This window comes from Lepidochelys kempii, chromosome 15, assembly GCF_965140285.1.
Source record: "Lepidochelys kempii isolate rLepKem1 chromosome 15, rLepKem1.hap1, whole genome shotgun sequence".
Taxonomy (NCBI): domain Eukaryota; kingdom Metazoa; phylum Chordata; order Testudines; family Cheloniidae; genus Lepidochelys; species Lepidochelys kempii.
Window position 1 is genome coordinate 19,449,333 of NC_136394.1, and position 27,727 is coordinate 19,477,059.

At 42.6% G+C, this 27,727-nt stretch overlaps 1 protein-coding gene across 4 annotated transcripts in view; it reads left to right on the top strand.

Annotated features, from left to right (window-relative positions):
- Positions 1-27,727, top strand: part of GALNT9 (polypeptide N-acetylgalactosaminyltransferase 9) — a 222,310-nt gene that overhangs the window by 109,981 nt on the left and 84,602 nt on the right. For all 4 annotated transcript variants that reach the window (XM_073312257.1, XM_073312258.1, XM_073312261.1 and 1 more), the window contains one exon: positions 11,715-11,832. In XM_073312257.1, coding sequence (XP_073168358.1) covers positions 11,715-11,832 — 118 coding nt within the window. The remainder of the gene's footprint in view (positions 1-11,714; positions 11,833-27,727) is intronic.

A 27,727-nucleotide genomic window follows, 5' to 3' on the forward strand; every position in this document is an offset into this window, starting at 1 on the left:
GGCAAATATTTCTCTTTTTTCACAAAACATTACTGTTAGTGGTGATTAAACCAGCAGCTGCTCACAGGTGCAGATGCGGTTAAGCACTCAGAACTTTTGATACTTATTTGTACAATCCAAACATCTTGAACCTGCAAAATTGGGCTTGACATTTTGGAAGTACAGGCTGCCCCATGAGATTTGTTTCTTTCTTCCCGTATCTTCCCGTATTCGTACCGCACACAGAATATGACAGGTTTCAGAGTAGCAGCCATGTTTTGTGGTGTTTTGGCTCTTAAGATACAATTCTGAAGCTTGTTGCAGGTGGATGGGCTCCTGCATCCACACAGAACCCCACTGATTTCAGAGGTGCTTCATGCAGGTACAGGGATTTGCCAGTGTAGAGCCCCTTTGAAATCACTGAGGCATCATATAGGCAATCAGGTCCAGTGCATGCCATGTGATGTCATCATAGGTGTTCCAGTTCCAGTAGCAGATGGAATCTGGATGTGCAGAGTGCAACAAAAATGAAAAATAGTGACACTCAAGTTTGGTCAATGTTTTCAAACCTCAGGAAATGTTGACTTTGAGATAAAGCTTTAAAAACCTTTGATAAAGGATAAGGGTAAAGGTTGGTTCTTATTTCATCCCATGCTAATATCCTGATATTTCGGACAGTTGATGTTCCCCAGAAAGGATTCTCGGGCAGTCTGTTTTCTGTGTTTGCTGTTTCAGGTGTGAGTCACCTCTAAAGTAAAGATTAACATACAGATCGTTATTTTGATGCACTACATTCATCATGTCATTTTCCATTTGTGTTCCTTAGAAAACACTGCCTACTCTTCTTGTCAACTTCTGGAAATGGCCCACCTTGATTATCACTACAAAAGGTTCCCCCCTCTATCTCCCACCCCTCTCCCCGCTCTCCTTCTGGTAATAGCTCACCTTTCCTGATTACTCTTGTTACAGTGTGTATGGTAACACCCTTTGTTTCATGTTCTCTGTGAATATAAAATCTCCCCACTGTATTTTCCACCGTATGCATCCGATGAAGTGGGCTGTAGCTCACGAAAGCTTATGCTTTAATAAATTTGTTAGTCTCTAAGGTGCCACAAGTACTCCTTTCCTAAACCCTATAACATTGCAAGAAAATGTATAATACAGAACCCTATTTCAGAGGATTTTAAATGACCATGCACTAGAGGATACTGATTCCTTGAGGGTTTTCTTTCTGCAGCAAGGTATGGAACAGTAAGGAAAGCACCTAATGTACTGAGCTTTATCTGTGGGCCCTGTTTTTCTCACCTGCCCTGTCTTTTGATGGACTGCTCTGTGTTTGCCTTCATTATCAGCAGCCACTAACACTGGAGTCATTAGTCAGCTGCACCCAGCCAAGCATGGCCTCGCCTTTCATTTTATCTTCCTACTGCAGCAGCGGTGTATTACAGCATTGCATATGTTCTCACTGATTGCTTAATATGCCATAGCTTTGTACCACTGGAGTGCTGTCAGGAGTACCCACAGTCAGCAAACTCCAGCAAGTGTGTTGTGACACACTGATGTATAAAAATGAGCTTCCAAAATGCCATGGGAGTGTGGTCTCCTTCGTGTTTCCATGGTGAGAGAGAGCCTGGCTTAGACAGGTATTGGGCCTAACTCTGATCTCTTTTACACTGGTGAATTCTACTGACTGTAGTGGAGCTACTCTGGATTTACACCAGTGTAACTGAAATCAAAGTATGGCTCATCTGTAAAGTCCTTTGGGAAAGAAAGTGCTGTGTTGTACTAATCGGTTCATCGGCAGACATCTTTTTTGGCTGCCGGTTTACAAAAGCATAGAACAGAATTCACCTGGTTTATTCTTTAAGATTCTGACCTCCAATTATTACTATTAAAAACAACAACAACAAACCCTATCCTGCCTTGTGTCATCAGGATTCCATTCCTCATCCCAGTTCCCCCTGTTTATAAAGCTAGCTGCCCTGTTTTTGTTGCCTCTCTCCAATGGGATTTTCAAACCTTGCCATTGTTAAGCTTGCCAGCTCCTGCAACTCCAGAATACAGAATCTGACCTTGAGGCCATATCTCAGAGACCGTGTGACTGTTTATTACACAGGACATGATTTGTAGGAAAAATAAATGCATACACAGGTGCCATGCAGTTTTCCCACTGATCCATCATCAGGAGTCAAGGTGCTGCTTATGCACCTAAATCAAAAGGAAAAATTGGCAAGTCAGCCAGGCAGTAGAAAGCTCAAATATTTTGGGTGTGATGCACTTTTTGAACTGCACTCTTTTTGGTCAGGTGTATTGGGAATAGTGTGTGTGTATTGGGAATAGAGTGTGTGTGTGTCTGTCCGTCCATCCCCCCTGAAGTATTGTATTTCAAATGCAGCTTGGCTGCAAATCAAATGACTTTTTGGAGCAGAAAAATAATCTGTTATTTCAAGCAATATTTATATATCAAGCTAATGCTCTTCATTTTCTCTGGTTTCAGAGTAACAGCCGTGTTAGTCTGTATTCGCAAAAAGAAAAGGAGTACTTGTGGCACCTTAGAGACTAACCAATTTATTTGAGCATGAGCTTTCGTGAGCTACAGCTCACTTCATCGGATGCATGCCGTGGAAACTGCAGCAGACTTTATTTATACACAGAGAATATGAAAAAATGCCTCCTCCCACCCCACTGTCCTGCTGGTAATAGCTTATCTAAAGTGATCATCAGGTGGGCCATTTCCAGCACAAATCCAGGTTTTCTCACCCTCCACCCCCCCACACAAATTCACTCTCCTGCTGGTGATAGCCCATCCAAAGTGACAACTCTTTACACAATGTGCATGATAATCAAGTTGGGCCATTTCCTGCACAAATCCAGGTTCTCTCACCCCCTCACCCCCCTCCCAAAAACCACACACACAAACTCACTATCCTGCTGGTAATAGCTCATCCAAAGTGACCATTCTCCCTACAATGTGCATAATTAAGGTGGGCCATTTCCTGCACAAATCCAGGTTCTCTCACCCCCTCACCCCCCTCCCAAAAACCACACACACAAACTCACTATCCTGCTGGTAATAGCTCATCCAAAGTGACCATTCTCCCTACAATGTGCATAATTAAGGTGGGCCATTTCCAGCACAAATCCAGGTTTTCTCACATCCCCCCCCCCACCCCCATACACACACAAACTCACTCTTCTGCTGGTAATAGCTCATCCAAACTGACCACTCTCCAAGTTTAAATCCAAGTTAAACCAGAACATCTGGGGGGGGGGGTAGGAAAAAACAAGAGGAAATAGGCTGGTAGGGGGGTGAGGGGGTGAGAGAACCTGGATTTGTGCAGGAAATGGCCCAACTTGATTATCATGCACATTGTGTAAAGAGTTGTCACTTTGGATGGGCTATCACCAGCAGGAGAGTGAATTTGTGTGGGGGGGTGGAGGGTGAGAGAACCTGGATTTGTGCTGGAAATGGCCCACCTGATGATCACTTTAGATAAGCTATTACCAGCAGGACAGTGGGGTGGGAGGAGGTATTTTTTCATATTCTCTGTGTATAAATAAAGTCTGCTGCAGTTTCCACGGCATGCATCCGATGAAGTGAGCTGTAGCTCACGAAAGCTCATGCTCAAATAAATTGGTTAGTCTCTAAGGTGCCACAAGTACTCCTTTTCATTTTCTCTGTCACTTTGTCTGTTTTGTTCTTGACGAATCCACCAAGTAGTATCCTCAAATTTGTTTAGGAAAGAGGGGTGCAGGGGCATTACTCCCAAACGCCATCCTGGAGGAGCAATGTACCAGATGTTCTGTTCTTGTTCACACCCAAGGTCACAGAGACATGAGGTCAAAACTAGTTCAGCTCCTCTGTCCTTGCTGAGCTCTGGCTTTGACATTGATATTCCTTGTGACACAGAAAGGATTTCAAGTTGTGTTCATTGAAGAATATCTTAAAGTAATTTACACAAATTGACCACACAGTATCCTTCCCCGGCCAATACTATTGATTCCTCAGACAGCATTTCAAAGCTTGAGCCATGCCAAAACAAAAAGCCATTGTATTGTACGTTTCTAACCTTATCGTTTTCCCATTGCTGTCACTAATACTTGGTGCTTATATTACCTTCAATTAGATTGTCTCGAAGCATTTTGCAAAAACTGTCTCTCAACACCCCTTGGAAGTAGGCAGGCAATAATCGCATACATGCACTGGAGTTCTTTGTGGTGCTTTTCCAAGGTGAGGCAGTGGGTCACGTTTTCAGAAGTGCCTCAGTAACTTAGGAACCAAAAGTTGCCGTTTTAAAAAGCAACTGAGGAGCTTAAGTCCCCGTGACTTTCAATAAGATGCAGGAGCCGAAGTGCCTAAGTCACTTTTGAAAATGGGACTTAGGCCTCTGAGCTACTGAGGCACTACTGAAAATATCATCCAGTATTACTATCTTCCTTTCCCAAATAGGGAGACAGAGGCGTAGGGAGGAGAAATGACTTGCTCACTATCGAAGAGCAGATGAGTGACAGAGCTGGGAACAGAAGCCAGGTCTCCTGACTCACAGTCCCATTACCAATCCACCGTACTGTGCATAGCATTATAGCTAGTTAACACTTGGATGAACCAAAGCATGGAGAGGTTAAGGGCCTGATGATCGGAGGGGCTGAACCCCCAAAACTCCAGCGGAAAATAATGAAAGCTGCAGGTGCTCAGCACCTCAGAAAATCAAGCCCTAAGTGACTTAACCAAGGTCTTGCAATGAGTCACAACAAATCTGAGGAGAAAGCCCAGGATTCCTGACTTCTGGCTCCCTGTTCTGTAGACCACAGTCTTATACAAGGATGATTTTCTGTACAATTTCTGAAGCTACTATTTGGTGACTGTGGGCTCCATACTGCCATATGGAAATGGAGAGGGAAAGAGGGGGACAAGGGGAATTTTTGTTTTACCTTCCTACACAAAGGGCTGCATTGTACTGTATCTGCCACTGTCTCTCTGTTACTTCTATTTTGTGGTCATGGTTTGTATTTTTAACAATTTGTTGGGGCTCCTGGGATTTGGGTGGGTTTGTTTATTTTAAGTCAAAATAAATAAAATGATAGGGGTGAGAGAGAGAGAGAGAAAACAAACAGAAGTATGTCTCTGTTGCCCATAGAGAGAAAGATGAGCACACAGTCACATCCAGAAAATTTATACTCAGCCTTATTTAATTAAAGAGTCACTGCTTTATTGTACAGCGTCAACAGCTGCAAAATCCATTTTCCTGTGAGAGAGGATCCAGCACCTGGGAGAAGTCTGAGTGCCTGAAGATATTGTTCCTCATTAGGGAGGAAAAAGAAACGAGTCCCCAAGGGGAAGCATTTTATTGCTGGAAGAAGCTGCTTCCTGTTAATCTTTTTGGGGAATGCAAAAGGGAATCACGCTGATTCCAAACTAAAGGCTTCCTCTTGCAAGATGCTGCATACTCTGGCCCTGGTCCAGAAAAGCACGTAAGCATGTGCTTTCATTTAAGCATGTGATTAGTTGATTTTTCTGCTCATCATCATTAGAGCTTGGTAAACAACTAATGGCTTGCTCAGATATTTGCTCCTTTTCAAAACTATTGAATTTGCTTCAGCTTTATTCACATCCCCTTTTTTATTCCAGTTTCTAGATTAAATTCACTCCTCTGCAGTTGGCCAGCAAAAGACATATAAATTATGTAAATCACACTTATGACCTCACAATGGGACATGTTTGATGCATGTGCTTTGCACAGGCTGTCTGTAAAGGGACGAATCTCATCCTCTGTGAATATTCTGGAAAACACATTTATCACCAGGAGTTTCTGCAGAAACAAGCGAATATATTTGTGGACAGCACATTTTGACCTCGTGAACATGACTTGACTTACCAGGAAGCTGGTTTGGAGAGTCACTCTCATCCAGTCAGGGAACCAAAACGCTACCAGATTGATGGATATGTGCAATCAAAGCTAACCGATGCTGCTCAAATTTCAGATATTGAATACACCTAGCATAATTTCCAGCAAATGATCATCAAGCAACAGGAAATATTTGTGAAATAATTAATCAATCAGAGAATATTGCAAGCTGTTCACACACATTTAAGGAACAGAAAGTAGCTTAATTATTCAAATAGTCAATGTGAATTATTTGCTTAGTTTTAATCATCACTGTGAGTAATGATCCGAGGTAAATTTTTTAAAAGCGCCTAAAAGAATCAGTGTGATGTCTTACTTAGGATGCCCGCCCAGAGTTGTGACCCCCTGTTTCAACTGCCTCAGCAAGCGAGAGCTTTGCTGCTGTTAAGCTGTTTGTTGTCTGCCTGGTCAGCAAACTCTTAAGGGCTCTGTCAGTCCAAACCTTGCCTTCCAGGTCACAATCAGTGCATCCCAATTCCTGAGCTCCCTAGTAGAGATGTCTCTCTGCAGTGTCCAGTTCCTCTCACTGGATGCTCACCAAAGTTAACTTTGCTACTTCCAAAGAGACAGAGTACACACCAGCTTATCTGGCTAGCTGAGGACTTACCCTCCAGTTTAATACAAGCACTGAGCTGGTTTTGTAATTAAACAAGAATAGGTTTATTAACAAAGAACAGACATTTAAGTGATACTAACTTCATCTTATCATTAGCCCTAGCAGATGTGACTAAAATGACACAACAGGAGCAAATAAGGGCACAAGCCCAGTGCCATTTGCACAGTCTTTTTCTGGACCATAATCATCCTTCCGTCATTGATTTGGTCCTGGTAGTCAAATGTTCTTACACTCTGGAAGGCACTCTGATTAGTATGGCTTCAGAGCCAACCGTTGTGCTCGGCTGAAAGGGTAAAACTCTCACATTCTTCATCTCCCGTATTTTCTTCTAATCAGACACACTTTTCTGACTCTAAGCCGGATTTTGTTCTCCCCACTGATAAACATCAAGCTGTTCTTGTATTAGCAGGAGTGTTGCAAGCAAGACACGAGAAGTAATTCTTCCGCTCTACTCTGCGCTGATTAGGCCTCAACTGGAGTATTGTGTCCAGTTCTGGGTGCCACATGTCAGGAAAGATGTGGACAAATTGGAGAAAGTCCAGAGAAGAGCAACAAAAATGATTAAAGGGCTAGAAAACATGACCTATGAGGGAAGATTGAAAAAATTTGGGTTTGTTTAGTCTGGAAAAGAGAAGACAGAGGGGACATGATAACAGTGCATAAAAGGTTGTTTCAAGGAGAAGGGAGAAGAATTGTTCTTCTTAACCTCTAAGGATAGGACAAGAAGCAATGGGCTTAAATTGCAGCAAGGGCGGTTTAGGTTGCACATTAGGAAAAACGTCCTAACTGTCAGGGTGGTTAAGTGCTGGAATAAATTACCTGGGGAGATTGTGGAATTTTCATCAATGGAGATTTTAAAGAGCAAGTTAGACAAACACCTGACAGGGATGGTCTAGATAATTCTTAGTCCTGCCTTGAGTGCAGGGGACTGGACTGGATGACCTCTCGAGGTCCCTTCCAGTCCTATGATTCTTTGATTCTATAATTTCCATTCAAATGAACGTCTCCAGGTTTTGTTCTCTCTCATCCTCAAGATTTTTTCCCCTTTCTGGGATGGAGAAGCATGAAATAAAAGTCTGTTGATAGTAAAATTCTGATTGTTTGTTAATCACCTTATATGCACTATTATGAATTAATTCTTGTGGAATTATCAAAACGCTCCTACTACACGCATACCCTGTGCAGAAACATAGTTTCAGAATAGGAGTACTCAGACAGTGAAAAGATTTGTTTTTTTCTCATAGGAGAGAAGTAGATTAGCAGTATATATAAATTATAATGGTAGCAACATCCTCAACATGGGGCATTTCCTTAGGAATTAATGACATGAGAGGTTAATGGCCCAGGGCAAAGTTTCAGGGCACCAGCTCTCCCAACCAGTCATTAATCTAAAGGAAACTGTACACACTTTACTGCTGGAAATGTAGAATCTAAGACAAATCCCATCATATTTCCCGAACCTAGTTTCCTCTTGCTAATGCTTCTCTTCAGCATGCTGTAACCACCTAGCTAAATTCAGAGATGAAGATCTACTACAGCAATATCCTACATTCACATAGCATCTGTGACTTGCAAAGAGGTGTTATTTCTTTACATGCAGAGTGTGTGAGAGCACGGGAAAACTACACACACACTCTGTCTTTGAGTCAGAATGCAGCAACTGTTTAAAAACACACATCACCACTGAGTACCTGTTAGGTCAAGAAGTGAAAAAGACAGTGATACCACATCACATTAAACCTGTAACAGGTATTTAGGAAAGCATGTTGTAGTTACCCAAACTGGCATTTGACCAGGACAAATATTCCTATCGTACAATTGTCAGGGGTTCTTTAATTACCTTAGAGATCAGGAGCTTAGTTTGATATCACAGCCAAAAATAGGCCAGATCCTCAGCTGGTGTAAATCAGTGAGACTCCATTGAAATCAACAGCAGTGAGTCATTTGACATCAGTTGAGAATCTCCTCAGAGCCCCTGTGGCATTTGCTCGGTGCTTGTGTAGGAGAAAGAGTGTTACCCACAGCACTTCCTGCAGCTCTCTGGGTTTTCTTGGCAGTTACCCATCCAAATGCTGGTAAGTCCTGACCTGCTTAGTTCATGGATTTTGATGGCCAAGTTTCTCCAGGGTGACTAGTGATTTGGGATACCTCTCTTTTTGGATTCTTAGCTTGACATTCTTAAAAGGGTCCTGAGTTGTAGAAGGTGCTGAGCACCCACCCTCTGAAAATCAAGCCCCCTTAGGTGTCTCAAGTTGGTCACATAAACACTGAGGCACCCAAATCACTAGTCACTATTGAAAGTCTTGGCTGATGACCCCCTGGCTGCAGGTGGTTCAGACAGGAGCTTCTCACACGCAGTAAAAATGGCATTTTCTTTTAGAATTGTCACCTTTTTCTAATAATTTCTCCCCCTCAAACCAAATTCATTTGTGGAAGCAAAATGCTCACAGCAGTTTATATATTTGTTTCTTAACCTGGTTCAGCTTGCTACCTGAGGAGTTTATTGGATAATCTTTGTGGGGGAGGGTGAGAGGAGATCCAGGAGCTAATCAAGCCATTTCAGTCTCCATGTCAGAAAATAGCGCTGATCAAATGTGTTTCCATCAACAGCTGCCTTTTTCAATTATGCAGAGAAAACATCAGGGGAATGGTGTGCAGTGCAGTATAGCCCGGTAATGATGTGAGAGGCTGAAATGGCCAGCAGAGAAAGAGAGAGACAGCTGAAGTTGTACCAGTAATGTGAGTGTTACAATGGAGTCCATTATAGATAAGTAATAGCAGTGCCTCAGCAAATGAACCTTTTCAAGGGCACCAAATAGTTCTTTCCATAGGTCAGGCCATCTTCTTGGATGTTAGATACATTTCAAGCCCAGCAGGGAAGGATTGTTATATCTATTTACTTGGCCATTTCTTTAAGGCTTTTTAACCTGTTGGCATATAGGCAACAAACCCCTGATGACAAAAGGCAGCTTACATAATGACACTATCACTGTGGCCACCTGCTGCTACCCGTGGATTCATCAGTATGTTTTGATGTTGCCACTATGGGGATTATTTTATCTGCATATGAAACCAACTGATGAATATGATACTCAGATGCCACCTGCTTCTAGTTTATGTTTCGTGGCTTTGTATGCTCACTGGAAAAACTAGGTTACCTGGTAAGAGTGAGCTGATATTTTAGCAACAAGCCATTAAAGAAAGGAGGGGGTTTTGCTGGATTTTCACGGTAAATAAAATATGTTTCAGGTCTTTTTCCATCCTCTCTCTTTCCAGAGACACTGTGTATGGACTGTTTCTAAAACCAAGGCCATAGAAGGAATTTTCTCCACTGTTAGAAAATCACTATTAGCAAACTTTGAGCCTGTTCCAAAGCCCATGAAGTCAATGGAACTCTTTCTGTTGACTTCAGTGGGCTTTTGATTGGGCCCTTGGGAACAATGCTGCAGATATTGAAAAGCCAAACTCACAGCTGGGATATGACCAATTATTCTAATCATTTATCCTCACTGCAGCCTAAAACTTCTGTGCTTTTACAGCCCTGGCTTTTCCTGATGAAGGTCCTGAACCTGCAATGTGAGTCACACAGAGCCATGCTGAAATCAGTGGGACTCTGCCCAGCTGCATGGGTCTGTCCCGGTGGATCAGATTGCAGGATGAGGGCCCATAGGATGGCAGCAAGAATTTGAGATGCAAATAAATGTGGTGCCAGCTGATCTTGGTGCCTTTTCTTTTTTAATTTAGTTAAGTTTATTTTGGAACCCTGAGCAATAACAAAGTCATTACAGACTTGGCAGGGGACTTGGCATTCCAGTTCATCAGATCTCCACATCATTAGTAGTATTTTTTTTAAAACATAAGGAGAAGGGAGATATTTGTTGCATGTCGGTGAAATATCACTTCAGTAGTTAAAAAACGCTATTAAAAATCAAAGGCAGTATTAAAATTTCATTAGTGCAAGTTTGGGGTCAAGGTCTAATGAAGGAGCAAATTGGATCGTCTAACAAGTAAAAGGGTAATAGCTTTTTACAGTTATTTTTGTACCGTTGATGGATTTGTCATCAGTGTGTGTGTGTTTATATGTGTACACGGGCAGAAAGTTGCCAGAGCCTTTTTGCTCAGTCAGACAGTTGCTAATGCACCTAGCCATTCCCCCATTTGCCTATGTAAAGTTATGGAAGGGGAGGATTGTGTGGTTATGCAACATCACAATGGGGCATTTTACTCAACGTACCCAACAAGCAAAGATGCCCCCAGAAACTCCAGGCAATTTCTGCCTTCTCAGCTAAGGGCAGCAGAAATGCATGGGAAGCATTGTAAAACGTAATTAGCAACTTTTGCCTGTTTGCCATTCGCTGGCGCAATTTTCACGTTTATAATATAAATTAAAAATAGTGGGGGGTTGTTTTAAATAGGGGAGACGCCATGAAAGTGACAAGTTGTCCAGAACCATGACGACTCCTTGCATTCCGGTGCAGCTGAGTCATATTTTTCTCTGAGGGAAAAAAAACCTCCGAGAGATGAGTCCTGTAATGCCACCATTTAATTATCAGGTTTGACGTGAACTCTTTGTGGCAAGGAAGTAAAGGAGAAGTTCTGCTGAGCTCTAAGTAGCACACGATTTTTACAGCAGTTTCTGGACGCTTTGATTTCTTTGGAGCAGCTCTTTAAAAGCAGAATTAAGTTACTTTACATTGAAGGTTTCCGACCTAGCTCCAGGGTTGCTTGTAAACTTTTGATCTTTTCAAAGTGCAGCCCTGGGATTGTTTTCTCTTTCCCTGGTGAGTTTTCCTCTTCTAAGAATTCACCTTAGTGAAGTGATGCATTCTCCCCCTCCCCTGCCCCGAATGACTTTATGAGGGGAGAAATTCATTCACAAGCAGAGTGCCAGCAAAAAGTCCACATACCACTTATCACCTTAATCCATCAAGAGCCCTTCAGCATGTGCTCTACTTGAAGGGACTCCTGCCTGAGCAGGGACTACTCATGTGTTTCAAGTTAAGAGCATTGCTGGATGGGGCCTTAATCCCCCCCAAAGGGTTTAATTGGGCTCTGCTGGCCCTCTGCACAGGGGTGAATTTAACCCTAAAAGAATTTGGGGCATCTCTGCAGTAGCTTGTTTATTTCATGTCAGAGCTCATTAGAGCTCATTATAATCAGGTTCCATTATATACTGTTTAAACACCTTTGTTTCTCCCCTTTTTTCTGGGCAGGACGCCAGCAATGATTGGATGTTCGTTTGTGGTGGACCGAGAGTACTTCGGGGAGATTGGCCTGCTTGACCCTGGCATGGAGGTCTATGGGGGAGAAAATATTGAACTGGGCATGAGGGTAAGTGGCAAATGAGAAATTCCATGTAGTACCAGTGTACAGAGCACAAGAGGAGCACTTGACCCTACAGAACTGTCCTCTATCTTTCGGTTTACTACACAGAGGTGGCTGGTATTGCAGAAAAATCAAAAACAATAACAAAACCACACTCAAACACAATAAGAAATTGATCATGGTCCCGCTAACACTGTGCAAATTCATAGAATTCAGCAGTATGGTTTTTACTCTGTGTGAGTGGTTCAGCTCATTGGGCCAGATCCTCAGCTGTAATAAATCAGCATAGCTGCATTGACATCAATGGGCCTATGCCAGGGTGGATTGATTTAAATCACCAGTGTTAATCATGGTTTAAATCAGCAAGCAGGAAACCTTGATTTAAATAATCAATTTTAATCTTGTTTTGCCTTTGTCGTTTTTAGTTATTTTCCTAAAGAACTACTGATTCTCATTGGCTGGTAACCATTAAAAGGTGGTGATTGACAACTATGTATAGCCTTTACACTACATTTGTTACTTTCTTTTGCTAACCAGGAGGATACACTATATCTATGCACATTTTAAGCTGTTCTATAGCTTAATTTACATTTATTCAAATTCTTAATTTTTACATTTTTGTTTATATTAGAAAATGATGAATGATGCACTTCTTATTTACTGGATGATAAATTTGGTTCAAGCTCTACATGGATGGAAATTAAAATTCAATTAAAATGCACAACAAGAGTATTTTAGTTAAATAAAACTTCCTTAAATGTGCTAGATACACAAGACAAAAATTATCAAAAAGTTTATTAAAACATGTTTTTCATTTAAGACTAATTTATTAGACAAAGGAAGTATCATCTGTAGTTAGTGAATTGAACTGATTGTTTCTGGTCACCATGTCCTTCAAGATTTTAGAGCTATTAGATCTCATTCTCTCACACCTACCGTTTATTCATAAATTGGAAGAGGAAAACAAGCTCTCCTGCTTTTTCATCTCCCAATTGGTTTCTTAACTTTGAATGAAATAATCAAACTGATCTAGCTGAATTAGCTAAAATGAAGGGAATATTTTTTCTGAACATTCAGAAGAGGCTACTGCTGTCAAAAGCTGGTTTAGCACTTCAACAGCTCTGGTTCCAGGTGCTTGGCCAGTGACTTCCACCAGTTCAGTGGTTTGAATTTTAAAGAAACTTGGCAACGAGCATGTACTGCTTAATATTTTACTAATAAATTGAAACTATTTTAATACATTATAGTTGGTTTAGGCCTTAACATGGATTGCCATAATTTCAAATTTAATTTTAAATAGGTTTATATTAAAAAACACTTTATTTAATTTGAATAAAAAACCCTCCAATTTAATTTTTTTAAATCTGTTTTTTTATTTTTAAAAAATTATTTTTATCCCCCCTGAGTTAAGCTAATTGACTCCATTTGCTCATTGTAGTGTATGTAGCACAGCTATCACACATGCATGTGCTATCACACATCACAGCTATCACACACACAGCTATCACACATGCGCACACAAACAAAAATACTCCCCGTTATCCAAATAGCCCAGGGGACAGAGATTTCCTTCAGATATTCGAGAAGGCGGGACTCATTCAGCAGCAGCATGGCCTTCCCCATGGCCGGGGGCTCGTCTTCCTCCTCCTCCTCACAGTCCTGGCTTGGGGTCACTGCTCTGCCCTGCGAGGACTACAGCCTCCCCACCCCCATTTCTGCACCTTGTGCCTGCAGGAGCCATGTGTCCTCGGCCCTGCGGCAGCACCAGGAGACCTCTTCAGCTCCTCTGTCATGGCCACGCTCACTCCATCCCATGACAGCGGGACTGCAGAGGGCTCCCTGCACTGCCACGGGAGCCATTCAGCAGCAGCTGGGGACTCCTCCTCTCAGTCATGGCTGCGGGTCTCCACTCTGTTGTCCAACCCTCCCTGCATTATCCAAATCCCTTCCCATTTAATAATGTATTAAAATAGTTTCAATTTATTAATAAAATATTAAGCAGTACATGCTCGTTGCCAAGTTTCTTTAAAATTCAAATCACTGAACTGGTTTCAAGGAATCCCTGTTGAGGTTACAGGGACAAACCATCCCGATGTGTCGAAAGAATAGTAAATATGGCAGGCGACCAGCTTGGCTTAACGGTGAAATCCTAGCGGATCTTAAACACAAAAAAGAAGCTTACAAGAAGTGGAAGGTTGGACATATGACCAGGGAAGAGTATAAAAATATTGCTCGGGCATGTAGGAATGAAATCAGGAGGGCCAAATCGCACCTGGAGCTGCAGCTAGCAAGAGATGTCAAGAGTAACAAGAAGGGTTTCTTCAGGTATGTTGGCAACAAGAAGAAAGCCAAGGAAAGTGTGGGCCCCTTACTGAATGAGGGAGGCAACCTAGTGACGGAGGATGTGGAAAAAGCTAATGTACTCAATGCTTTTTTTGCCTCTGTCTTCACGAACAAGGTCAGCTCCCAGACTGCTGCGCTGGGCATCACAGCATGGGGAATAGATGGCCAACCCTCTGTGGAGAAAGAGGTGGTTAGGGACTATTTAGAAAAGCTGGACGTGCACAAGTCCATGGGGCCGGACGTGTTGCATCCGAGAGTGTTAAAGGAATTGGCGGCTGTGATTGCAGAGCCATTGGCCATTATCTTTGAAAACTCGTGGCGAACGGGGGAAGTCCCAGATGACTGAAAAAAGGCTAATGTAGTGCCAATCTTTAAAAAAGGGAAGAAGGAGGATCCTGGGAACTACAGGCCAGTCAGCCTCACCTCAGTCCCCAGAAAAATCATGGAGCAGGTCCTCAAAGAATCAATCCTGAAGCACTTACGTGAGAGGAAAGTGATCAGGAACAGTCAGCATGGATTCACCAAAAGAAGGTCATGCCTGACTAATCTAATCGCCTTCTATGATGAGATTACTGGTTTTGTGGATGAAGGGAAAGCAGTGGACACGTATTGTTTCTTGACTTTAGCAAAGCTTTTGACACGGTCTCCCACAGTTTTCTTGTCAGCAAGTTAAAGAAGTATGGGCTAGATGAATGCACTATAAGGTGGGTAGAAAGTTGGCTAGATTGTTGGGCTCAATGGGTAGTGATCAATGGCTCCATGTCTAGTTGGCAGCCGGTGTCAAGTGGAGTGCCCCAGGGGTCAATCCTGGGGCTTGTTTTGTTCAATATCTTCATAAATGATCTGAAGGATGGTGTGGATTGCACTCTCAGCAAATTTGCGGATGATACTAAACTAGGAGGAGTGGTAGATATGCTGGAGGGCAGGGATAGGATACAGAGGGAAGTAGACAAATTGGAGGATTGGGCCAAAAGAAATCTGATGAGGTTCAATAAGGATAAGTGCAGGGTCCTGCACTTAGGACGGAAGAACCCAATGCACCACTACAGACTAGGGACCGAATGGCTAGGCAGCAGTTCTGCGGAAAAGGACCTAGGGGTGACAGTGGACGAGAAGCTGGATATGAGTCAGCAGTGTGCCCTTGTTGCCAAGAAGGCCAATGGCATTTTGGGATGTATAAGTAGGGGCATAGCGAGCAGATCGAGGGACGTGATCGTCCCCCTCTATTCGACATTGGTGAGGCCTCATCTGGAGTACTGTGTCCAGTTTTGGGCCCCACAGTACAAGAAGAATGTGGATAAATTGGAGAGAGTCCAGCGAAGGGCAACAAAAATGATTAGGGGTCTGGAACACATGAGTTATGAGGAGAGGCTGAGGGAACTGGGATTGTTTAGTCTGCAGAAGAGAAGAATGAGGGGGGATTTGATAGCTGGTTTCAACTACCTGAGAGGTGGTTCCAGAGAGGATGGTTCTAGACTATTCTCAGTGGTAGAAGAGGACAGGACAAGGAGCAATGGTCTCAAGTTGCAGTGGGGGAGGTTTAGGTTGGATATTAGGAAAAACTTTTTCACTAGGAGGGTGGTGAAACATTGGAATGCGTTACCTAGGGAGGTGGTAGAATCTCCTTCCTTAGAAGTTTTTAAGGTCAGGCTTGACAAAGCCCTGGCTGGGATGATTTAATTGGGGATTGGTCCTGCTTTGAGCAGGGGGTTGGACTAGATGACCTCCTGAGGTCCCTTCCAACCCTGATATTCTATGATTCTATGGTTCCTTCGCCCCCAGCATGAGACAAATACCCTCTGCAGCATGTATCTCATGTTGTGGGACAAGGCAAAGGATTCAGATAATAGGGTTTTGGATAAATGGGAGTATACTCTATATAGTATACGGGATCGCAATCCACTAGAGATTCGTAGATTTTAAGGCCAAACGATTGTGATCATCTAGTCTGACCTCCTGTAAAACACAGGCTATACAACTTCCCCAAAATAATTCCTAGAGCAAATCACTTAGAAAAACATCCTATCTTTATTGAAAAACTGCCAGTGATAGAGAATCCACTAGACCCTGGGTAAATTGTTCCAATAGTTAATTACTCTCACTGTTAAAAATTTAACTCTTGTTTCCAGTCTGAATTTGTCTAGCTTCACCTTCCAGCCACTGTGTTGTGTTATACCTCTTTCTGCTAGACTGAAGAGTCCATTACCAAAAAAAATTTCACCATGTAGGTAATAGACTGTAATCAAGTCATCTTTTAATCTTCCCTTTGTTAAGCTAAATAGATTGAGCTTCTTGAGCATTTTTTCTAATCCTTTAATCATTCTCATGTCTCTTCTCTGAACCCTTTTCAATTTATCAACATCCTTCTTGAATAGTGGACTCCGGAACTGGACAGAGTATTCCAGCAAAGGCCACATCACTGCCAAATACAGTGGTAAACTACCGTCTCTACTCCTACTAGAGATTCTTCTGTTTATATGCATCCGAGAATCATATTAACCTTTTTGGTCACAGCTAGGAGCTCATGTTCAACAGATTATCCACCATGACCCCCACATATTTTTCAGAGTCACTACTTCCCAGAATAGAGTACCCTGTCCTGTGGCCTATGTTCTTTGTTCCTGGAAGTAAGTATTTACATTTAGCTGTGTTTAAATGCATATTGTTTGCTTACACCCAGTTTGCCAAGCAATCCAGATTGCCCTGTATCAGTGACCTGTCTTCATTATATTACTGGTCTGGACTTTATTCTGCTTGCATATTATCAGTGTGATCATGTCAGGATCACTTGTATCTAAGCCATCATTAATTTTTTAGTTCTGGGATCCACTCCTCTTTGTCTATCAAGAAGGTACATGTCTCTCTTAAATCTCCAGGGGCATTCTTTGCAAAATAAGGACTTAAGTGAAAATTGTGGCTCATCCCCATCATCATGAAGGCTCCCCAAGAGTGAATCCAGAGTGGCTCCACCGTACAAGGGGGAGTGATTCTACTGTACAGGATTTAGGGATAGTTCCTTGTTGCACGATGGGGCATGCCCACTCCTCTGCCTGGCAGAGAGCTCAGCTCTACAGGACCTCCCCATCTGCCAGTGCATTGGGGATGAGACTGTAGCATCCAGTGCATTGAGGATTCTCCTGTTCTCTTCTCTGCCCAGCCCCGCAGCCAAGGAGCAGCATGATGCTACCACAGAGACGCCTGCAGCCTCAGGGCTCAATGACTTGGTCTTCATTTCCCTTCATGCATCTCCCCAGCTCTTAGCCCAGTTACTCAGGCTGCCTTCTGGACTAAGGAGATCTGTTACTTATTGGGGAATGTGTTCATGTAAAGCAGCACCATGGAAACAGCAAGAAATGCCCCCAAGAGATAAAGAACTTAAGTTCTTTGATGTACTGCAAAATGTGGACCCCTTAGTTAAGGACAGTGTCTGTCCGCATTAAGCCAGAGCTGCCTGGCATATTGCAGCTTCAGTACATTGTGATCCTTTGCCGTGATGTTCAAGGGTGCTGCACACCCACAAGTCCAGAGGACCTGTCAGAGGTCAGCGCTTCTGAAAACTAGGCCACTTAATGTTGCTAGAACACAGTCTCCTCATTATAAAGCTGAGTGTTTAATTACTTCACCTTTCACTATATCCCCATCTCAAACCAGTGTGCCCCCAGTGCATGTAGTGTGCTCATTAAAGCATGTCTTCTGCTCATGCTGGAACATTAATCCTCAAATTAGTCCAGCCAGCTCATTTATATAAAATAAATGCAAACCTTCACACCAACAGATTGCGGAAGATGGTCACTGTGACAGGTGTGTGTTTGCACATATTTGTGTACATTTGTTATTCCAGCAATGGGGTTTATAATGGGATTGTCTGAGTAGGATACCCACAATTGGATGAGGTGCTGAATGCAGGTTTGGGGCAGATCGGCTATTACCGCAATTCATTCCTTTTTCCTTAAGAGATGTAAGAGGATCAGGAAATTGCCAGAGTTGTGTGAGCTCCCCAGCTTTCCTTTCTCATTCAGCAGGGCTTTGAGCTGTTTGAAACTTTTTCCACATGACTGCTTAAAGAATAAATTGAACATCTTGGCAAAACTCTATAGGAACTGATGAATAAGCCTGGAAAGGAATCTGAAAATTGTCGGTCTTCCTTGTATGAGAAGAACTTGCAGTGTGTGATGAGAACTTTTGGGAAATAGAGGAAAGGGTTCTAATAGGATTATGAAATCTGGAGCCCTGTGCCTATTTCTGTTGCCCATGTATGTGACCCTGGGCAGTCATTTAGGCCAATGTTTTGAAAATTGCCCTCTACTTTTGGGTGCCTGGCTCTGGAATCCCAGGCTAGAGCCTGGTTTCCAGAGGCTCAAGCACATGCAGTCTTTGCTGGCTTCAGCTTGAATGGCTGGTTCTCAGCACTTCTGGAAAACCAGGCCCTTAAGGTCAAGATGTCCAAAACTGGATACCGAGTTAGGCTGCACAGCATGACCAACCCCAAGTGTTCAAAAACCATGGGTCAGGCTGAAAAAACCCCCATGACATTTCAAAAACAATGAAAAATTTGGGTTCTTTGTTTTTGCCCTCTGGTGCTTGAACTTTTCAGGTGTATACACTTGATTTTTTGAAGTTTTCCTCCATGACCATGAGGGCTAGAAATCCCCCCCCCTTTTTTTTTAAACAAAAGCTGAGATTCATGCAAAATCACATGCGAGCTAGTGCTTTAAAAATAACACCAAATAGGTTTATTTGGAGCCTCTTTTGTTATTTTAAATGCTCTATCGCTGAGAGCTGAAATCACTTGAGATGGGGCAGTGACTCTGCCCAGCCTGCGAAGAGCTGAAAATCACTAAGATGCTGATGTGTAGAGTTCATGGCAGAGAGACAGATGGCAGACGAAGGTGACTGACAGTCAGCTGGCGAATGAGTGACTGGCAGAGTCGGAGAGACAGAGCGAGTGGCCAGCAGGGCGGCTGGCAGAGAGGCGCAGCGAGTGTCCAGCAGGGCAGCTGATGGAGAGGTGCAGTGAGGAAAAAAAAGGGGGGGGGAGTGGGAGGGATAGCTCAGTGGTTTGAGCATTGGCTTGCTAAACCTAGGGTTGTAAGTTCAATCCTTGAGGGGGCCATTTAGGGATCTGGGGCAAAAATTGGGGATTGGTCCTGCTTTGAGCAGGGGGTTGGACTAGATGACCTCCTGAGGTCCCTTCCAACCCTGATATTCTATGATTGACAGATCTGGCCACACTGACTCCATATTGCCCTCTGCACCTACGCAGTCTTTGCAGAGGTAGGAAGGGGTGGCTGCTTCTCCTGTTCTGTGCATTCGCACCATGGAAGAGGAGAATCTACCCCCCACACTGGAGTTTGTGTTCAGTTTAGCAGAGACTTTTGACTGGGAGACAAGAGAAGGAGCAGAGAGATGGGACAGCGGAGAAGAAGGGGAAAAAACAATGAACAAATAAAGGAGCAGAGAGAAAAACTACAAGACTGAGGGGGGAAGGGAAGGAGAAATTCTGTTAAAAACAATGGCCACCAATTAAAAAAATCCAATCCTTTAAATGTCTTTGCAAATGCTGTGTTCACGCTAAAACCAAAGGGATTATTCTTGGAGTGCTCCAGCTAGATTATAGTACATCTAATGAACCTTGATTTTAATTATTTTAATGAAGTGAAATTGGAAAAGCCAGCGCAACAAATGAGCCTGATTTGGTTAGGATACTGTTTGGTAATCCAACTAATCCTCCTTAAATATATCATTTATTACAAATATTATCTTCTTGGGTATTTCTCTAATGGGTTTTCCCTATTCAGTAGTGGGTAGGCTGGGAAATTAAATAGTTAACATATGGGATTTCCTTTTAGTGCATAATATGTAATGCTCCTGGCCAGCTGATGGAGGTTATGCAAATTTCACACTTGCCCTAGATATGTGGAAGCCTGGAATTAACTAACACTCACTCTAGCATCTTTGTAAAAAATCCCTATGATTTTCCCAGAGGTGGGTTGGAGCTGGGAGAGACTGTTTAGTCTGCAGGGAAGCCAGTATATGTTTGCAGGGTTGGAAATAGCAGATGGGCATGATTCTGTGAAAAGTAGCAAACAGGAAGTTTGTGTAGTTCAGCTATATAATCTCCTCTCCTATAGTCTGTTTTTCAGGTGTAAACTGTTTACCATAAAGCTAATACATTTAAAGCTGAATTCTGTCACTTAGTGTGCTCATGAGGCTGCCACTGAAGTTGATGGGAGTGATCCATGAGCACCTAAAAACAGGATTTGGCCCATATGTATATAATATTAGATCAGATTATAGCTGGTTCTTATTTGGGTGGGGAGAGCCTTAGCCCACACCCACCCCATGTCCTCAGTGCAGAAGCTAGGCACAACAGCAATCCCTGTATTACTCTCCTTCCTAGCACTCTGAGATTCTAGCCACCCTTAAGGGAACGGGGGAGGGATGAAGAGAAAATGGGATCAGGCTCCAACTGCCCTCTGCCCCAGGTGGCAGAGCTAGCTGGATGCACAGGGAGGGGAGGATGATGTATCCTCAGGGATGGTGAATGGTACAGTACAGAGCTATCAGCCCTGTTTCCAGGAGACACAATCCATCCCCACACTGAGGTCAAGTCAGTGCCTGTCTTTGCCAACTCAGTACAGTACAATGCATTTCGGGCATGATCTGGCCTTGAATGGCCCACTGGGATGGGAGAGGTGCACAGCCCTTGTTCTAACATGCATTTGGAATAATTATGAAGAAGAAGATGGGAGTCTCTCTTTGGTGTAATAGTCCCAAATTATTAAACTATCCAGGGGATACCTTAGATGGTTTAGGGAAGAGAAATAGTTCAAACAGACTAATAGATTGACTTGCCAACTCATTAATGAACTGAGTGGTTTACAAGCCTCATATAAGTTCCCTTATTAGTGGGAGCTACACATACCCTTGATTGTTTAGAAAGGGATCACATAAACTTTAAAAGCCTAGTTTATGATTTGACCTAATACAAGGAGTTTATGATCCCTCTTTTTATAACAGAACTGTTAATCATCACAGTAAAGATCTTGTCTCTTACTCCAGGGCTCCACTGATAAGGAGGATGAGTTGTTGCTCTTTCAATTTTATACTCATATATAGCATGGGAGGATGGGAGCAGTCTGAGTGTTTATCTTAAAGGATGCATAGTTTCAAAGAAATTCCCTGTTACCACCATTAAAAACACAACAATAATATGTTGCCAAGTTGACAGCTGGAGGCAGATCTTCCTGTCTTTTCAGATAATAGCCTGGATCAACCAGATTCTTCTCTCTCTCTCTCTCTCTCTCTCTCTCTCTCTCTTTTTTCTTTAATATATATATATGTAGCACTCAGGTGTTAATCAAAAAGGGTCCATTACTGGGAGATGGATTTTTAGATACTGTGGCCAAGATTTTCAAAAATGGCTTGCAAGTTTTCCAATTTGAGATGCCCAAAAAGGGAGCCGATCTTTAGAAAGTACTGAACACCCACCCCTACAAGGTGTCTCAAAATGTGCACCCAAAAATGGAGGTAACCCAAATCAGAGTAACTTCGGCTTTTATACTTGCCTAATCTCCCAGATGGGAGCTGACAATAGGGAAGAGGGTAAGAGCATGAGTTCCTTGGCTTGCCTTGATGAAGGTTATTGAGCAGAGAGAAACAAGAAGCTAAATATGAGTCAACAGTGTGACATTGTTGCAAAAAAAGTAAACATCCTTCTGGGGTGTATTAGCAGGAGTGGTGTAAGCAAGACACAAGAAGTCATTTTTCCGCTCTACTCTGCACTGATTAGGCCCCAACTGGAGTATTGTGTCCAGTTCTCATTTCAGGAAGGATGTGGACAAATTGGAGAAAGTCCAGAGAAGAGCAACAAAAATTATTAAAGGGCTATAAAACATGACCTATGAGGGAAGATCGAAAAAATTGGGTTTGTTTAGTCTGGAAAAGAGAAGACTGAGAGGGGATATGATAACCATTTTCAAGTACATAAAAGGTTGTTACAAGGAGGGAGAAAAATTATTGTTCTTAACCTCTGAGGATAGGACAAGAAGCAATGGGCTTAAATTTCAACAAGGGAGATTTAGGTTGGACATTAGGAAAAACTTCCTAACTGTCAGGGTGGTTAAGCATTGGAATAAAGTGTCTGGGGAGGTTGTGGAATCTCCATCAATGGAGATTTTTAAGAGCAGGTTAGACGAACAGCTATCAGGAATGGTCTAGATAATACTTAGTCCTGCCATGAGTGCAGGGGTCTGGACTAGATAACCTCTCAAGGTTCCTTCCAGTCCTACTTTTCTAAGAGTGCAGTGTAATTAGGGGAACTGAGAAGCCTAGGTCTCTGATGTGCCTATTAGGAGTCACATGCCTTCAAAAAGAGCTCTTGTGTAGTTTTCTGGGGCAGTAAGAAGTTGCCCACTTCTACACCATGCTTGCCTCTGCTCAATAGTTCTGCCCTGTGAGCCACTGCACAGTGGGGGCTGGGCATCGATTGCATGAAAAAAAATCTGATGTCAAGTTGTGACACGTGTGTTCTTTTAAGGATATCTGCTGAACCTTCTTGACATGGGAGGAGAGAAAAGAAACAACTCACTAATTTTCACTTTGCCTTTAGGGGCTGATCCTGCAGACATGACCCTGGTGTTATACACATGAGTAATCCCGGTGAACACGTGTGCACCACAGTTAAGCATGTGCATTAGTGTTTTTTGGATTAGGGCCTAAATCCTGTAGAACATATTTTCAGTGGGAATGCTACTTACATCAAAAGATTTCATTGAACTCTTTAGCAGATACAGGATGTGTGCTTGTTTTCATGCAACTAATATTCCTGGGGAGTACTGATGAGATGGCCATTACATTTTCAAACACTGTGGCTGGTTAATGTTATGACCAATAACAGCATATGGTCTATAACTATGGATGATAATGGGCATAAGCTGGGGGCTGCCAGGGTTAAGAGAATATTTTTATTTTCTCCATATACAGCATTAGTTATTTGGCTATTTGTATCCTCAGGGAGTTTCATCAAAAGCATCTGGTATAGTTCATTACCAGGGTGAGGTTCCTAGAGATGGTAGACCAATGACACGATCTGGTATGGCAAAAACCTGTGTTTCTGTGATGATAGCTCTTTCTTTATGTATTATATAAAGGATATAAGCATTGTCTGATGTCTGATAAAGACGAAGGCAATAGAACATGACTTAAACCAGTTGCAGAAGTAGGAAAACCCTACCGAATTATCATTCAAACTGGCATGTCCTTTTATACCACCAGGATACATTCATCCTGCTGCGAACAAAACAAGACTGTACTGATGATGCTATTCTCTTGAGTTGACCAGCAATGCTTGGTTGTATATTTAGACTTGGGGGCAGGGTACAAGACACAGATTTATTCAGGTCTCTACCAGACACTAAACGGAGGTATGTAATACATTGCTGCACAGACATCTGCCATGATATTATTCAAAGGTCAGTGTTTTTAGTTCAGGGCCTAGCCTATTACATACACTGATATGAAATCTACAGAGCGACTTATCACTTTAAATTCTGAACCACCCATATGACACTAAGTGATGCATCAGAGCCTCAGGCCCTGATCCTGCCTGAACAGTCTGAGCTGAGTCCAGTTGATTTCAATGAGGCTCCCACACAGCCAGAGCTCAGTGCAGGATTAGTGCTCTGTGAAGTAATGAACCGTGAAAAACAAAATGTAGGCCATGCTGGTAGCATTGGCTATAAGGTTGCCTGGCATTTTCCATTAAAAGGCTGTTTCCATTTGCTAGTAACTTCCCTAAATGTAATTGTTTGGGATGAGATTTTTCATGCCAGATGTCTGCTTCAGGCTGAATTTTTTGGAAGGCTTCAGCTAAAATGGTTCATCCATATATTGGAATGAGATTTAAGGGAAAATACATTGTTTTGCCTGTATTAGAGTTTCTCAGCAAAACTACTACAAATTTTTATCATCTCCATGCTTTGGAGCAGGAGCTTCAGATTTGGTAGTGGGGTGTCCCTGGAGCCAAGAACATGCCTGTTGCCTTTCCCATGAAAATCTGCCCTCAGAAAACTTCAGTTTGCACATGCTCCGTAGAGACTGGTTCAAGTTAGGCAGCTAAATTCTCTAAGGATTCTATATGCACTGAGTATGCCTCTGCCTAGGGTTGCAGAAGCTAAGCAGGACGTTCCTTCTAATTGCTCCTCCCACAGGGCCACTGTGGCTTTGGGCACAAGAATCCAGACAGGGAGATGGTCTCTATCCTATGCTCTCAGTGCTTCTTTGCTGGGGCCCTTGTAGTATGGTGGAGGAGAAGGGGGAAGCAACCTGATTGGAATGCAGAGCGGTAAGGAACCAGGATTCCTGAGTCTCAACCTTTCTCTGCTGTAAGTAAATAGCTGTGAAACCTACTGGCAAACGTGTGCCAAATTTCCTTCTAGTGGAAGATAACCTACTATTGCTATAAGGTACCCTATTTGCGCAAATGGCTGAGGTCTGTGCTGTGGATCTAAAAGTTCCAACCTGCCGAGGAGCGATGTGGGTGCCAATAAGGAACATGTGATGGAATTTCTGGGTGGAGGAGAGGTTTCAGTTTGGCTTTTTTTCAAAACCTAGTAAATTACAACAAAAAGCTACTTTAAAAGAATGATAAGGTTGCAAAGTCAAGCATACACGTACAGTGAGCCAGACTGGCAGCTGCTCTAAATGTGCATAGCTCCATTGACATCAGTGGTGCTACATAGCTTTACACCAGCTGAGAATTTTGCCTGGTATGCAGATGACGCGACAGCATGTTTGCTGCATAGAACGTTGTTGTTAAACAACGGAGACAAACAGCCATAAGTAGAGAAGATTTCCCTGGTGTTTTATCTCATGCTGAATAACTCCGGTCGGGACTCTGTGCCAAAAGTGTGTTGGAAAACAAATTAAATGAATCGTATTCGCCCACATCCCCAAAGGTTTGAATTGTCCAATTTAGCAAAGCATTATGGACAGCAATGTTGGCAAACTTCTGTTCTGGAATGTGGAAACTGCAACCCTTCAACAAATGCAACAATCTCCTTCTGGCTGTGTATACTCAACCCTCGCCTCTCAGCAGCTGTCACTCTTGCATTGCTGCCCTAAGCCAAGGAGATGTTGTAAGCAAATGAAGAAACCATGAAAAAGCCACTGAAAAGGACAGATTGTGTTCCAATCTGATGGTCAGCTTCTGATGCCAGGTTTCAAATGCCTGACAACAACCATGCTTGAAACCAAGGTTGTCTTCTGTGTGATATTCCAACATCTGAAAGAGACTAAAATAAAGCATTGCAAAGTCTAGGAGCCACATGATACCTTTTGAGCTATCCACACTAAGAGAGAGTACTCAACACTTTACTTAAGGACAGTTTACGTATTTCTTAAATGAACTCCAGATGAGTTTCACATTCTAGTTTCTGTGGGTGGGATCTATGTACCTACCTGTCTGATTTATCTGGGCTGGATTGTGATAGTTCTTACTAAATTGAAGATAACTGTAACCTTGAATGGGGAGCAATGTTTTCATCAGAGAGACTAGTGATAAACTTTACACATGAAATTGCCAGCAAACGACAGTACCAGAACTTGTGAATAATGTTAAAAACACTCTCTAAAGAGAGAGCGTTGTAAATAGCTTAGAAAGCAGCATCTGGCTATTTGGCTTCCACATCACATCATGCACCATGGAGTTTGTTGCAAATTCTTTCATGTACCAGAACATTATAAAAGCACAAGTCTGGAAATTTCAGAGAGGGCTACAGCAAAAGAGATTAGGAAGGAAAATATTCCCTTTATAAGTCTTTGCTGCTTCCTTCTCATCCTCCTCCATGCAACTTTAATTTAATCCACAATGACAAGTATGAACTGAATCTGAGGGACAGGGAAACTGGAAGGAAGGTGGGTGTGTTAATTGTTCTGTGATTGAAATAGTTTTCACTTGACTAGTGATTGAACCAAAACTCTGGGTATGAACTAGAGCTGGTTGGAAACTTTCCAGTGGGAGGTTTTTCCATTACAAAATGCTGATTCATGAAAATGGAAATGTTCCAAAGGAACAGGTCAGTTTCAATCAATTTCCATCAGATATCTGTGTGATTGTCTTTCAGCTCACCCACTTCTCTAGGAGACCAAGCTACCCTGGAAGTTGGGCAGCTCAGGGAGCCAGCTGTCCCAGGAGACTTGCAGTCTGGGAAGGCCTGGCTCTGAACCTTTGGGGTCCTGAACATCTGTAGGCTTCTGGTTCCCTGTCAGCCTGTTGGGCAGAATTTTCTTTCAAACTTTTCCAAATGAAAAGGTCTCCTTTTTTTCAAAACAATAATTTGCAATTTCTCTTTCACTGGCAATGTCAGAATTTCTACTTTTTGTTCTGAAAAGGAACAATTTGTTTTAAAAGAAAATTCAGTGTTTCCTGCTAAAAGGAAATTCCAAATTTTGACCAGCTTTAGTATGAGCTCCTCTGTAGGTCTGACCCAGACCTCTGGACTGTAACCTCAATTGGTGACTGATTTTAGTGTGGCTATACCAGTTTACACCAGCTGAGAATCTGATACTCTGGATCGAAAGCCGCTGAAACTGTAGGAAGGTTCAGATTTTCACACCTCAGGTTCATGTGTAGACCTGAGTAATTAATAAGTGTTGGCAAGTTGTAGCACAGTTTTGTTGTGAGTCTGAGGAGAACAGAACTGTATCTCTGGTGTGCTTTTTATTTATTCTGTCTTGAGACTTGCCTGGGATCTTTTTGGGTTTTTTTTCTTTGCAATCAGGTGAGGAAATGTCAAACTCTGACTAAAAATCACCCTTGTTATTAAGTTCTCGGAACACAGCAAAACAGGATATGCTGACCTGTACTGTACACTATCTCCAAGCTAAAGAGGGAGAAGGGAAGGGGTGACTTCTTCTGACAATGTATTTTCCTGTGCACTTGAAAAAGCCTTTCTGGATTTCACTCTATATTACACAAAAGCTATGCCATTACTAACCATGCTGCATATAATCCTTTAGAGGAATCTCTGGGAATAAAAAAGCCTTTTCCAAAATACTTTTTCTGCACCAAAATATAAAAGTACCAAAAATATTAGGCACCAATGAGATTTTAAATTAATTTATTAACTTCTTTGCAAATCATTGTTGGTTGGACTACATTCATCAGGGAAACAACATGGCCTAATGGTAAGAAAGGAAGCAGTGTGGCCTAGCGGTTTAAGCATTGAAGGTGGGCACAGGAGATCTGGGTTCTGTTCCTGGTTCTGCTGTTGGGAGAGCTTGGGCCAGTCACTTCCCAAGAGCCAGTTGGGAATTTGCTGTCTGTGACATAATGCTAGCTGTAGCCCGTGGTCACATAGGGAATTGCATAACAGAGAAGATCATGGGCTAAACTGGAATCAGTTAGCCTGTATTGGTGGGGATTGTTGACATTTGGGGGCAATGGTTGGGCTAATGAGGTGATTAGCTCAATGAGGGGAAGCTATATAATTGGCAGGAACAGGAAGTACGAGGGGAACTTGGAGAGTGAGCTGGGTGAGGTAGAGAAGGCGGGGTG